General features: G+C 42.7%; 1 protein-coding gene across 1 annotated transcript in view; it reads right to left on the bottom strand.

Annotated features, from left to right (window-relative positions):
* Ccdc191 (coiled-coil domain containing 191) overlaps positions 1 to 13,777 on the bottom strand; it is a 65,563-nt gene that overhangs the window by 23,015 nt on the left and 28,771 nt on the right. Inside the window, exons 8-9 of the mRNA XM_051149964.1 lie at positions 9,543 to 9,733; positions 1,518 to 1,767 (exon numbers count right to left, since the gene is read on the bottom strand). Coding sequence (XP_051005921.1) covers positions 1,518 to 1,767; positions 9,543 to 9,733 — 441 coding nt within the window. The remainder of the gene's footprint in view (positions 1 to 1,517; positions 1,768 to 9,542; positions 9,734 to 13,777) is intronic.

Below are 13,777 nucleotides of genomic sequence, written 5' to 3'. Positions count from 1 at the left end.
TGTCCGTCTATCGATCTATCTATCGCCAATATAACAATGTTTAATCTCACTAGCAATAAAAACTCAAATGATAAACTGTAAGATAAAAACAGAACACGCACTCTGTCTTAGAGTATTTACGCTAGGTAGAGCGTGATGGATACATGCACAGACTTAGTTGCTATTGGGATGTTTAGTGCAACCCTGTTTGAAATAGTGACTAACTGAAAACAACCTCAATTTCAGCCATCCCCGAGTTAAACAAGTTCTAGCTGAGGCTCACTGTAGAACGCCATGCAGGCATAGCAAATGATAGGGAGACTGTAGACCCCAACTGGGGCAGGGGTCAGGCTCATCTGCAGAACTAAATTACCAGTACCCCATTCCCAGAAATTCTGACTAGTAGGTGTAGCTCTGAGAGAGTCTTTTTGTTTGTTTGTTTGTTTGTTTGTTTGTTTTTTGGTATTTCAAGACAGGGTTTCCCTATTTAGCCTTGGCTGTCCCGGACTCACTTTTGTAGACCAGGCTGGCTTCGAACTTACAGAGATCCACCTGCCCTGAGAGTGTCTTTTAATGAAGAACTACAGGTAAGGTATATTTAATAACATAAAATGACCATGTTTTATTTAGAAAACCCAAAAGATGTTTATAGGAAAAGAAAAGTTACATTCATATTTAAAAACAAACAAACAAACCCCTCCCGAACAGCTTTGTACAACACACCTGTGGGAAGTGAGACAAGAGGATGAGGAGCTCGAGGCAGCCTTCTCTACACAGTGTATTCTAGGCCAACCTGCACTGTATGAGACTCTGCTCAAACAAAACAAAGTAAGCCATAGCCTTCCTTTTCCTGATTATGGCAGGCTAGATTCTCCAGTAACTTGGTTGAGGGAAATGTAAAGCTAGGTAAAATATTAACTTTAACAAATCTATATGTGTCTCAATAGAGGGAAGATTAGCTCATTATGCTCCCATGTTATTAGTGGTTACCTCCAGATGATGGAATTATATAGACTTGGTTGTCTAATGAGACGTGGTGTCATTAGGTAGCCCAGACTGGCCTTGACCTTATTAAATGGCTCAAGCTGACTTGGAGATTGCAATTATAGGTATATACCATCACCACTGGTTTTAAAAAATAATAATAAATTTTCATCTACCAAATTGTCACAATTAGTATGAACAATTTTTCTTATTAGAAAAAAAAGTTTAAAATCCATTATGTCACAAGCGTATCCAAAAAGGAAATGTGATGATCAAATGGCATTCAAAGTTGTCCACAGTGCTTTCCCCATCTCTTTATCAAGGTCTTTTTCACTTAGCTGTTATGAGTCCCTTTCTGAATCATGTCCTTGCCAACTTCCAGCTAGCCCAACCTTGACATATCACTAGTGGTAACCTCTGAGCACTGGAGAAGCCCTAACTTTTGATCTGTGGATGCCCTAGACAAGGCAGTCAGACTTCCGCTGTTATAAAAGTGCAAAGCTCTGATGCAAATCCAAAGCAAACATGAAGCCCAAACAAAGGGAGCAATGTACCTTTCCACTTCCTATTGGTGGGTCCACCGCAGCTGTTGCCTCAGCAAGAAGTCGGACACCTGAAGACCTGTTAGAGTTCAGTTTCCCGAGGGAGGCTGCCTTCAGCAGTTCGTCCATTTTCTTCCTAGTTTGCTTCTTTGCTATAGCCAGCTCCCTCTTGATAACTTCTGAGCCATGCCAACGCTGCCATTCGCCAAAACAGTACCGAAGAATGTGTTTCCGGTTATATTCAGTAGCCAGCTGTTGTTTTCTAAGAGGCAAGACACTTCCATTAAAACAAAGAAGCCATTTACAGTGTTAGTTGGTAAGACAGATGAAACTTAAGGCCAAAGAAGTTCCTGAAATGCTCCATCTTACCCTACTATATTAAACTAAATGGAAATACTTGACATTCCTCGAAGCAAGCGCTCATCAAAGGCATCAATGCCTCAGCCTTACCCTCAAGAAGAAAATGTAACTGTATGGTTCAATGTTCCCAATAAGACATATTAAATGTTATTATATATACACATAACTATTTTGAAAAGATGAATGCATTAGGGAAAGAGAAATTCATGTAGGGGTGGAAATCTAAGGCAGGGAGTTTAGGAGGAAACTCAGTGACCTAGCCACATCATTCAATGATGCCAATAATGAAGAGTCACCAAAGTCTAAGTCAAACTCTGAAGGTGATCTTGTCAAAGACCTGGTTAGAGAGAGACCGCTGAAGAGGACTCATTAGCCATGACTCGGTGGTGAGGGCACTGGTTAACACCAGGCTCCAGCTCTGGTGGAGCTCATTCAGGACCTAAGAAGGAACTCCTTTTGTCCCCGGAGCCTTCACAAACATCAGTGAAGCTGGCTGGTTAGAGCTCGGAGTGGACATTACTGATTCCCCTGTGGGAATCTTCCCCAAGAGACATCATGGTGGAGGCCGGTCAAGAGGAATTCAAGCCTTAGGGCTCATAAGTGTGCGGACTGGAGTTCAGAGGCCCAGAGTACATGTAAACACCACACAGGTGTGGTGGCCTGTCTGTAATCTCAAAACCCAGGAAACAGAAAGAGAAATCCTTAGAACAAGTTGGCTTGCCAGACCAGCAGAGCTCTGACTTTAGCAAGAGACCTTGACTCAATACATAGAGAGCAATCTAACACACATGATGGCAAACTTGGACCTCTGTCTGTGCACACGTGAACCTCACACATGCATGTACATGACACACACACACACACACACACACACACACACACACACAGTTCAAACCTAGAGGCTTCTTATATCTATTGGGGGATGGTTGTCACTGTAACCTTGGAACTTACTATGTGGTTGATTATGTGGAATTAGGTGTCCATTTGGAGACTTAAAATCAAATATTGTTTATTTGTCTTTTTTATTTTACCTTGTAAACATAAGTAAGTTCTCCATAGCCCTTTTCTGTTAAAAGTTATGCATGCACTCTTGGGTCCTATCAAGAAAATATAGCCATTTAAATCAGTGAGTACGGAGAACCATAGATCTAAAAAAAAAAAAAAAAAGATTTGTTTCACTTTTGTGTATGTGTTTTGTCTGCATGTAAATACATTTGTGGACCATACACATGCATGTAGTACACACAGAGGCCAGAACATGGCATGAGATTCCCCCTGGAACTGGAAATGGCCAACTGAATCCAGGTCTTTTGCAAGAGCATCAAGTACTTATAACTGCTGTTGCCATCTCTCCAGCCCCCATTTCTATAGTGTTTAAAAAACGTTTACATGACTTCTGACCTTCTCTGATCGTTAACTACAGTGAAAAATGTTACACTATAACATAATATGGAAGTTTATGTATAAACTTAAGTGAAACAAAAATATACATAGCTGAAACAAAGTTTCACCAAACAGTATTTCCCCTTGTTATCAGAAAGTCACTGCTAGTTCAATTCTAACTCAACCTTGAAATACAAGCAACTCACCCACCATGGTTTCAATATACCTTCCCAAACTGCAGAGACTGAACTCCTACTGTAACAATATGAACAAGTGGGGCTTGGAAAGGTAACTAAGGAGCTGGGGAGTGTGGTTCAGTGTTCTAGTGATTACCTATCAGGCCAAACCCCAAAACAGCTCATCAGGCCCCCGGAGCAGACTATTGCTCTTGTCTTGGAGGTGGGTTACTGATGAGGAAGGACAAGAGCCCCAGTTCCTACCTGTCGTGTGTGTGTGTGTGTGTGTGTGTGTGTGTGTGTATGTGTTTGTCCCTGTCATGACAGTATGCTCTGGATTTCTAAGCTCCCAGAACTAGGAACCAAATAAACGTCTGTTGTTCATAAATTATTCAGCCTATGACAGTCTGCTACAGCAGCAGAAAAGCGACCAGGACATCTTCCAACAGCATATATCATTATATTTAATTGATCTTTATAATGCTTTGGTGATGGTTGACAAATACTTGGTGACTGGCAGTTAGTTTCTAGAGTAAAAATACTCTATAGGTCATAATAAATGTGAATGTATCTATAATGGAAATATCTAACGAGACTAACTTCGGATATAATTTTTAGAAGACACAGAAAGCTCAGTAAAGGGAAAGCAAGAACTAAACTGCAAAAGCTAAGAAGGGAGACAAACAAAAGACCTCTAGTTTCTTCCAGTAAGTAAAATTAATAAATTTTAGGATACAAGATGCATGTTGCTGAGTCTGATTACCTTGAAATCCAATTTCCATCAGTCTTCTCAAGAAGGATGAGTATGAGATGCTCCTGGTGTGCTAATCAGTTCTACAGTATAAACAGCCTAAAGCAGCACTATCAGTTAAACTGACCATCAGTTACATTCTTTAGATACAAGGAAAGCAGAGGGAAAACCATCTCCATAACTGCATCAAGACTAAAAAAAGGTAGGAAAATGAGAAGAAAAGCATGTTTGCTGCAGTGCTGAGAGCCCACTCTGATGGCTGCACAGGAGATTTGGAGTGCAATCGCAGCTTCCGTGTTTGGTAGCTAAGGAGGAAGGGCAGACAGACATTAGGAAGCCAGAAGAGGCTGTTCCCATGCCTCCTGTTTCTGCACAGTGACGTCCCATAAGAACCAACTTCTACACTTTTTAAAAGATGGCACTAAAAATGTACTAGTTCTGAAAGGAGGGTGGAAACACCTCAGTTAAGGCTCGAGACACAGTTCCCAGATCACCGTAGAGAAGGCCGGGGTGCCTTATGGAAAGCAGCCTGTCCCAATATGCTTGTGAGCTAAATCAGAACATTTCTAGCAAGAACGCATAAATTGATCATCATAATTACATAACTGCCTGCAAAGAAAGGCTGTCTCTGCAGGCCTAAGAGCACAAAACAGGAAAGGTTTAAATAGGAATTCAAGTGTGAACCGTGCTGCCCAGGATCAACACCTCTGATGGTGCTTTTAGTGAGCAGTGTGTACTCTAGACCCTCAAACTCAGGAGAGCACCAAGCAGATCTGGGACGGTGGGCAAGCAGCTGACAGTCTCTAAGCTACAGACTCACCCTCAGAAATGGTGCTGAGAACTCTACCCTGCCTAGTCTTCAAATAGTTTTTTTTTTTTTTTGTTACCTAAATAAAACAAAATCTAAAAATTAGAATGGAATCTGTGTATCTTACAGCATATTGAATACTGAATTTCTAAATTCTAAAATCTAAATATCTAAAACATTTTGAATATTGAAACCACGTCTTAATTTTTACATTGTTTTGGGTAGAGGTTACACAGTGGGCATGTGGAGGTCTGAGGTAAACTTGCAGGAATCTGTTCTTTCCTTCTACCGCGCAGATCCTGGGGATGGTGCAGGCCATCAGGCTTGATGGCGAGTCCTTTCTACCGGCTGAGCCATTTCACTGGCCTTGTGTCTGAATGTTTCAACAGGGAGTGGGAAACGGTAAGTGTCCATAAGCCGGCAATCTGACTCAGTGCAGGAATCTGACGCAGACCATTAAGAACAGCAGCGACAGGAGCAGCTGCATTTGGGATAAGCAGGTTCAGCAGGAATAGGAAAGAAGAGCAAGCTAATGCATTCAATAAAGCACTAGGTCGCCCCCAGGGAGACAGGGAATATAAGACAGTTTTGTCTAAAAGAGTTTTTAAAGTGAGCCAGGAAGAGCAAGTCTGGTCCTCTCAAAGATCTATCAGGGGCTTTGCCAGATGCATATGCCATGTGGCTTCTGGCCACTCACCTGGGAAGGGGACTGGACAAGATTTACAGGAGCGCTCTGTATATGATTTCCCAAAGAAGGCTGAACTCAGAAGTGTTGGAAATGAAGAATTATGGATGATCAAGGATTATGGGAAGAAAGAAGTTGGGGGCATAAGAAATGATAGGAAGAGATTAAGGCATGAGCTGGCAGGGCCAAGGGATTGGTGTGAAGACGGCAGCACGGCAGATGTAGGTTGTTGGCACAGCCTAGGGCAGGTGCCTCCTGGGAAAAAGCCAGACAAAGTAGAGGGCAGGACTCCAGAAGAGCCCGCAGACAACTCAAACAAACAACAACACCAACAAACCACCCTGTTTATTCTCACTTTCATGTAGAACGTCTAAAACTTCAGGGAAGAAGGGAGAGAGGAGCAGTAGATAGAGAACCAACCTGGGAAAGTGAATTTGCTGAGGAAATTGAAACCATTAAAATATTGATATCACAACATCAAAGGTGTAACTAACAGAGTTATGTTGTATTACCTCAGCAAATGAATCTGGAAATGTTTGTTATGCTGAAATTATATTGAAATTTAATAAAACCATTAGCTACAATAAGCTTTTTTTTTTTTTTTTTTTCATTTTACTTTTTTGGGACTAGGTCTCATGTAACCCAGGTTTGCCTCAAACAGGCTACGTACTAAACATGACCTCTAACTCCTGGCCATCCTGCCTTCTCCTCCCAACTGCTAGCATGCTGCATCACCCCAGCACAATCACTGCTTCTGAAAGAAAAGGGATGGGTGGAAACAGAATGATGCCCACAACTCTTATTAGGGAAAGCAAGATGCATTTGTATAGTAAGTGCATGAATCCTTGGAATGAGGTGAGCCTGTGCATAGGCTCAGAAAGCAAAGGAGCTTACTAAATTATGAATAAGAAGAGAGGGCTTTGTTGTGGCTTTAGAGAGAAAGTGAGAAGAAAAGAAGAAAGCCCATGAGGAGACATCTCAGGGAACAAAATCATTGTGGGTACAGAAACCAGGGATGTGGACCCAGCTCACATGTGAGTAAGAGACAGGTGACTTCAACAGCACCCTGCCACAAGCCACAGCATCACCTGGGTCCTGTTTATGGGCGAGCAGGAAGTTCTCACATGAGTGGCCACTCTACCTACTTGCTCTCCACCTCTCCTTGTGGCTCACAGGAGCATAAAGACTCCATGTAGTGCTGCTGCAGCAGAGGAAGCCACTGAGGCTTCCTTCACTAACTGCCTCCCTTACCACCATGGTCAGTGTCCGCTGAGGTCTGGGGAGAAACCCCAGTGGGCACAATGAAGTTGGCCCAGGGTCTGAATTTCTGAAAGCGGTTTCTAGGACAATATACAACACATAGAGAGCTTGTCACTGAAGGCTCTGCATGAACAGCTGCTTCCTTCTCAGTGTTTCTCAGATGATCTGACATTTGCTAATGACCATTCTTTATATTCAGTTCACAATCTGAAGCAAATTCCAATACAGCAGAAAATCATGGCTGGCCTAGGAAAGTACACCTAAGACACCGTTTCGCTCAACTGGGAAACAGTGCTGTCTGGCAGAGACATCTGACTCAGAGTCTCAAAGACAAGGCTTTTGTCCCATACTCCATCCACGTGGCGTTGTGTGAGAGTCATGTCTACTCTCTGGGCTTTCTTTTCCTCTTCTGTGAAACGAGGGGCTAGATCAGAGGACCCTAAGGTGTAGTGTGGTCTTGCTCTAAGATATTTTTTGTCCTCAAGCTTTATAGTAAAAAAAAAAAAAAGTATTATCAGTTAAATATGTCCTAACTTTGGCAGAAATTTAGTACCCATTCTGAACACTTTAAAATAGACACCTGAAAATAACTCAGATACCAGACTAAAAGTTCTAAGATCTTAAAAAAAGGCACATTATACTATTATGAAATCTCCATTTAGTGCTTTTATATTTAAACTGTTTAATTGGAATGGATTCTTGAGTTCTCCAGATTTTTCTTCTACAAGTTTCTTCTGGTATGCAGTCTACGGGTGCTTTTAACTTTACCACTTTACTTTCCACTCTATGCCCTTATACTATCTCCAGTTTATACTCTTTACCCAGCAAACCCGTCCATTATTCAGTTTTTCAGTAAGGTGCCACCCAGTTCCCACACCAATCGTGAGGCCCAGGGATTCTGGAAACAGATTAAAGGAAAGTTTTCTCCATTGGCTCTTTTCACTGAGATGTACCCCAGCATATGATACAAAAGGGTCATCCTCCTGCTTGAAAAGCTTTAGAAATTCACCTTATAACCAACTAATACCTAAACGCCTTTGTTTAGATACTAAACAAGGTGTATAAAGCTTCCCATGGGGGCTGGCAAGGCTCAGGGGGTAAGAGCACTTGCTGCTCTTTCAGAACCCAAGTTTAGTTCCTACAAGTCAGAGAGTGGCTCGTGACCATCTGTAGCTTGTTTCAGGGGCCCCAACACCCTCTTCTGACATCCATAAAAAATAAATGCTCTTTTAAAAGATGAGATGGACAGTTCAGAGACCTTGGATTTGGTTTCCAGCACCCACAAGGTGGGTCACAATGCCCATTAACTCCTGTTCCAGGGCATCTGATGGCTTCTATGAGCTTCTGCATGCATGTGGTATAAATATACTCATGTGGGCTCACTCACACACAAATGAAAAAGAAAGAGAGAAAATAAGCAATCAAACAAAGTAGCTTCTCAAAAGCTGATGGACTGAAGGCCACATGTTTGATTATCTCCAGCCAAACCAGATGGCTACACTTCCGCCTGTTCTACACAGGGCGTTCTTAGGAAGCATGAGGCACCTATCTGGCCAGTGATGTTTGCCCTGCCCTGTCGTTAGCAGCAGAAGGGAGTGTACTCCTCACTGTACAACACTTCTGAACACCTGCACTGTCTCTAGATACTGTTCTCACATAGCTGAGTTTTTTTTAGGACAAGAGACCATGTGCCAAATGCTTACATAACACCCCCACTCCCGGTCACCACCACAGAGTTGCACAACTACGCCTTTAAAGGTAACCACTCTTCCACATACCATTCAGTTAATTTTTCATTCTGAATGTAATCAGTAAGAATTATGCATAAGAGTGTAAAGGTTCCTTCAAGCTAGGGGACATTGATTCTAGAATAAAAAGGTGATAGACTTGAGAGTGTGTAGCCCAGTAGTAAAATATGTACTTACAATATGCAAAGTCCTGGGTTCAAATACCAGCATCACCAAGATACCAACCAAGCAACAACAACAAAACACACACACACACACACACACACACACACACACACACACAGCATGTAAAGCTAAACTTCGAAATGAATAGAGAAAATGTATTTAATTTTAAGATAATGAAATAAAGAAGCGTTGACAATACATGTTGTGTGACACAGCACCAGCAAAGAGAGACTTGATAGAAGAGAACCAGAAACCTCTAAACAAGGTATCGAACAAAAGCCAGCAGAGTGGGAGGAATCACTCTTGGCAGGTTGGCCCTCCCAGATGGATGTTCCCTGTGTCCTTAATTAACATTCTATGTGCAGACAGTGACTCTATCAATGAGAATTATTGGCATATAAACCAAACTCTCTCTTCAGAACTATGAGATGGTGCATGGTGCAGTGCTGTTCGCTAGCCTCAGAAGCCCAATCCTTCCCTTACAGAAAGGGAACAAGATTCATCAGTACATTTTAATCAGAGAACATGCTTCACTTCTAACTTTCAGATACATCTCTCTAGCTGTGTAAACGCAGGAAAACGTCAGTGAATCATGAGAAGGTTCTAGTGGACAGCATTTCTGAAGTTGACTTTCGGGCTCTTCAGAAGGAAGATGCCCTGGATAAGCACACCACAAGGATTCTCAGTCTTGGTAACGGTACCTGTTCTCTTCCCTAAGGTCGTTTTCCAAGGCTCGTGTCTCCCGCTCCAACTTCTGGGATCGTGTATGGTCTCTCCAGGCTCGCAGGACCTTCAGTTGAAGCTTCCAGTCAGACAGGGTCCCCGCTTTCCCCAGCTTAATCCTATGATCCAGAATCAGCTTGTGCCAGGCAGAGAAATACCGCTTTTGACACTGAAGTGGAAAGATTTGGGAAATCACCACCAATCAGCTTCTGTGTTTCAACTATGCAACACTGACAACCCTGTCCTCAGATTTTCCCATCACACTTCTTCACATAACTCTATTACCTGTGATTCTGCTGGAGAGGAACAAAGCTAAATTCATTCACGCTTACAGGAATGAGAAATGTTTACGTTAGGCACGAGGCACCCACAGCTTTATGACATAGACTAAAAGACTTAATTCTCACTAAAAGGCACTGGTCTTACGGTAAACTAGGATAGCAGATCATATCTTAGACATGAACTAGAGAATTGTGAGAGAGCTGCTTCCACATAACCTGCCCTGCTATGATGCCTTGGAGCCTTTAGTTTAATCCTGTCTCGAGTACCACTCACGTCCTACACATGTGAACATGGGAGTTCTTAAGGGAACGGAATGGGGCCTGTCTGAAAACAAGACAGATAAAAATGGCGAGTCTAGCTGGGCTACCACTAATCATGTTATTAGGGTTTTGATGAGTCGGCCTAGAGATGTCCAGCCCTCATGTACCTGTGCAGCCAACAGCAAATTAGACAAGGTCTACCAACATGAATGAAGCCCCCGGGGTGTACTTTACTCACGTGATCCAGGTCTAAGGAGAAAATCACGGCTACCTGGTCCCTGTCTATATACTCTATCCTCAGTAAAAAACAAACCAAAACAAACCATTCTGTTCTTTCTAATCTAAGGTCATGTCTTGGCCTCAACACCAACCACACTATTTCATACTCTCCTATTTCTTCACAGTAACTGCTCTGTCTGACCTTCCTGCCTTTCTCTGCTTACTTCAGGATCACTTCCCAGATAGTCCTATGGCCAACCCTTCCCTGCACTGTACACGCTCCTCCCCTGTATGCCAGAGCAAGCTTTGCATTCTTCAGCTAAGCACATACCACACTTTAGCAGGATCTCAGGGTTCCTGTTTTCGAGCCCATGGGAGTCCCGAGAGAAGGGAACAGGACCCTTAACTGGGAATGCCTGAAGTGTGAGATCCCACAGAAGACAACATCACAGAAAGCAGCTTTTTCGCATTTACCACATACCTGCCACTGTGTTTCACTTTGGGAGCTCTAAACAAAGGTTTTGAAGAAACAGTCTCTGCTTTGGAAGGTTATAGAGAAATAAGGAACAGAAATAAAAGACGGGCCAGTGAGATGCCTCAGCTGTGTTAAGACACTTGTTCTCTAAGCCTTAGAACCTGGATTCTATTCTCAGAAACCCCGAAAGGAGAGAACTGACCTCAAAAATTGCCCTCAGTGCTCGTTTGTTTTCTGTTGTTGTGATAAATGCTACAACTGAAAGCAGCTTAGGGGAGGAGGGGTGTAGGCTTCAACCTTTTCCAAACCTTCTTTATTTGAGGTTCTTTCATGCTTATACCTCCCTTCCAACCCACCTACCCTAGAGACGAGGGAAAAGAGGTTAATGGGAACAGGTGAAGCAGAAATTTTTGGACTCAGTTCCTGGGAGAGATTCCCCTGGTGTAGTCGGCAGGATTTCAGCAGACCAGCAATTCCACTAAAGTCACTGCTGGAACCTGGAACAGCAGCCAGAACCAGGAGCCCCAAAGTGTTCTCTGTAGCAGTCTTTCTAGGGCATCTCAAAGTGGAGTGATAAACAGTCAAACAATACAATGATGCAAAAAGCCCCATCTCCTGTTTTGGGCATATATATATCCTCTCAGAGTCTGTACTAAGATGTGTTTCAGCTGGGAAAAACCAAGCCCCCATATAAGGTGGCTCGTCTTCTAGTGGATAAACATCACCTGATCTCTCACAAGTCTGTTCCCCATCTCACACTTGGGAATCAAAGCAAAATTCTGCTTATATCTACTACAAAAAGGTCTATTTGGCTTATCCATCACTGAGGGAAGCCATGGCAGGGACATGTAAAATAAGAGAAGTTTGTAAAGGGAAGCTTCTCCCCCCCCCCTTCCTTTTTTCTAGATGCTTGCCACAATCAAGTGGAAGCCCTTGCCAGGAAGCTGCCAGCTCTGGCCTGGTGCCAGCCACAATCAGTTCTGGCCCCTCGCTTACTACTATGAGTGGAAGCTGCTGTAGGTAACAGTCAGTTCTAGCCTAGAGAGTTACCCTTAGAGAAAGGCTCCTGGGTCATCAGCCAGCCTTGGATCTTCACCCCGCCTCAGTTTAACCCCTAGAATGTCGAAGCAGGTCTTTGACAGACACATTTTCTAGAATATCAACTCAAATCCACAGGGAGGAAGGATGGGAGGGAGAAGAGAGAAAAGGAGAGACGTGCTGTATAAAAGGTTTGTCTTCACCTATAACAAGGGGACACACAGCTTCTAGGCTGAGGGATTTGCTTTTCTCTTTCCAATTATTATTTGCTCCTCTATCTTACAGAATATAGCATCTTAAAACATTTTTAGGCTTGTTTTATTTTTAGGTGAGTGTCTGCCTACATGTATGTATGTGTGCCATGAAGGTGCCTGGTGCCCAAGGAGCTCAGAAGTAGAAAATGGGTCCCCTAGAACAGGAATTAGGGATTATGGAGAGCCACCATGTGGATACTGGGAACCAAACTCAGGACCTCTGAAAGTACAAATACTCTTAACCACTAAGCCATTTCTCCAAATTCAGAACATAGCATTTTGTTAGTATGTGCCATTATCAAAGGAAAATGTCCTGTATCTCTGTACCAGATTCACTAAGGTTTTCCTCTTGAGCTGGGGGTGTAGTTCAGTGGAAGAGCTCTTGCTCAGCTTGCAAGACCCAGGGTTCAAGTCCTAGAGTCACAGAAAGAAAAATAGGAGAACAAATTCTGCTGGACTGACTGGGTCATATTTTATAGTGAAATAGTCCAAACATAATCCAACTTGATAATTATATTACTTCTTGGAATTTTTATTTTGCTTTATGTGTATGGACATTTTGCTTGTATGTAAGTCTGTGAGCCACTTGAGTGCCTGGTATCTCTGGAGGCCAGAAGAAGGCATTGGCTCTCTTGAAACTGGAGTTACAGATGTTTCTGGGCCACCATATGGATGCTAAGAGCCTAACCCAGGTCCTGTGGAAGACTGGCCAGTGCTCTTAACTGCTGACCATCTTTCCAGGTCATGTCCTTGGATTTTTATGTGCCTCTTGATATAAAGTTCATAGTAACGTCTATGTACTATTACCCTTTGACTTGTCCATTTGTTTATTGGTGTTAGGGATCTGTGTGTTATGTTAGAGATCTAGAGGGCTATGTGCATAAGCAAACAATACACAACGAGGCTACACCCCTAGCCCTTTATTGTTCTATGTGTACTACTTTATTCATTCGTAGATCATTATGATAAAATAGAAATTATAAGTATTCTTATGATTCAGTTCATTGAATTAAAACTTTAAATAGAGAAATGCTGAATGATTGGACTAACAAAGTAAAGCATTAGTGTTAATTCCAAGGCCCAAACTCAAACATTCTGGCATCCCGGTGATGCTTTTAGTCTTTTGGTAATTAGTCTATCCTATCAGTGGAGAGCATAGTCTCTGCTTTGAAACTCAAAGAAAACTACACACAGAGCACCATGGTAGACAGCATCTGAATTTAGGAGAGCAAAGCTAGAGTGTATAAACTCTGTAACCAATATGTTCCTTTAAAACTGCAGGGTTAAGACATGGGGAGCAAAGGGTGGGGCTTCAATGGCCTGGAGTGGGCCCCACTGTGCAGAAGCTAACAACAGCTCAGGGACAGGCCCCTAGAGCACTGCTTTGCTGAAATCAACTTGCTATTAGGATCCCCCCGCCCCCATTGCTTCCTCAAAAGCAATCTCATTAAAATTTAGATTAAAAGATAAAGAATGACTCAAAGATAGCTGCTTAGTTATTCTAGATCCGCAGTAAACATCAAGTCTCATAAATGTGCTTGAAGGAAACATTGGTATATGGAATACACTCTCAGGCCTCTCATGCCACTCAGAAGAGACAGGAAGTGTCATGCTTCCACAGATAGCATCCATTTGTTCCCATCATTAGTCACTTTTCTTAGTGCTGTGACAACATTCTTGGCAAA

Source organism: Acomys russatus, chromosome 8, assembly GCF_903995435.1.
Source record: "Acomys russatus chromosome 8, mAcoRus1.1, whole genome shotgun sequence".
Taxonomy (NCBI): domain Eukaryota; kingdom Metazoa; phylum Chordata; class Mammalia; order Rodentia; family Muridae; genus Acomys; species Acomys russatus.
This window is presented reverse-complemented; position numbering and strand designations above follow the sequence as displayed.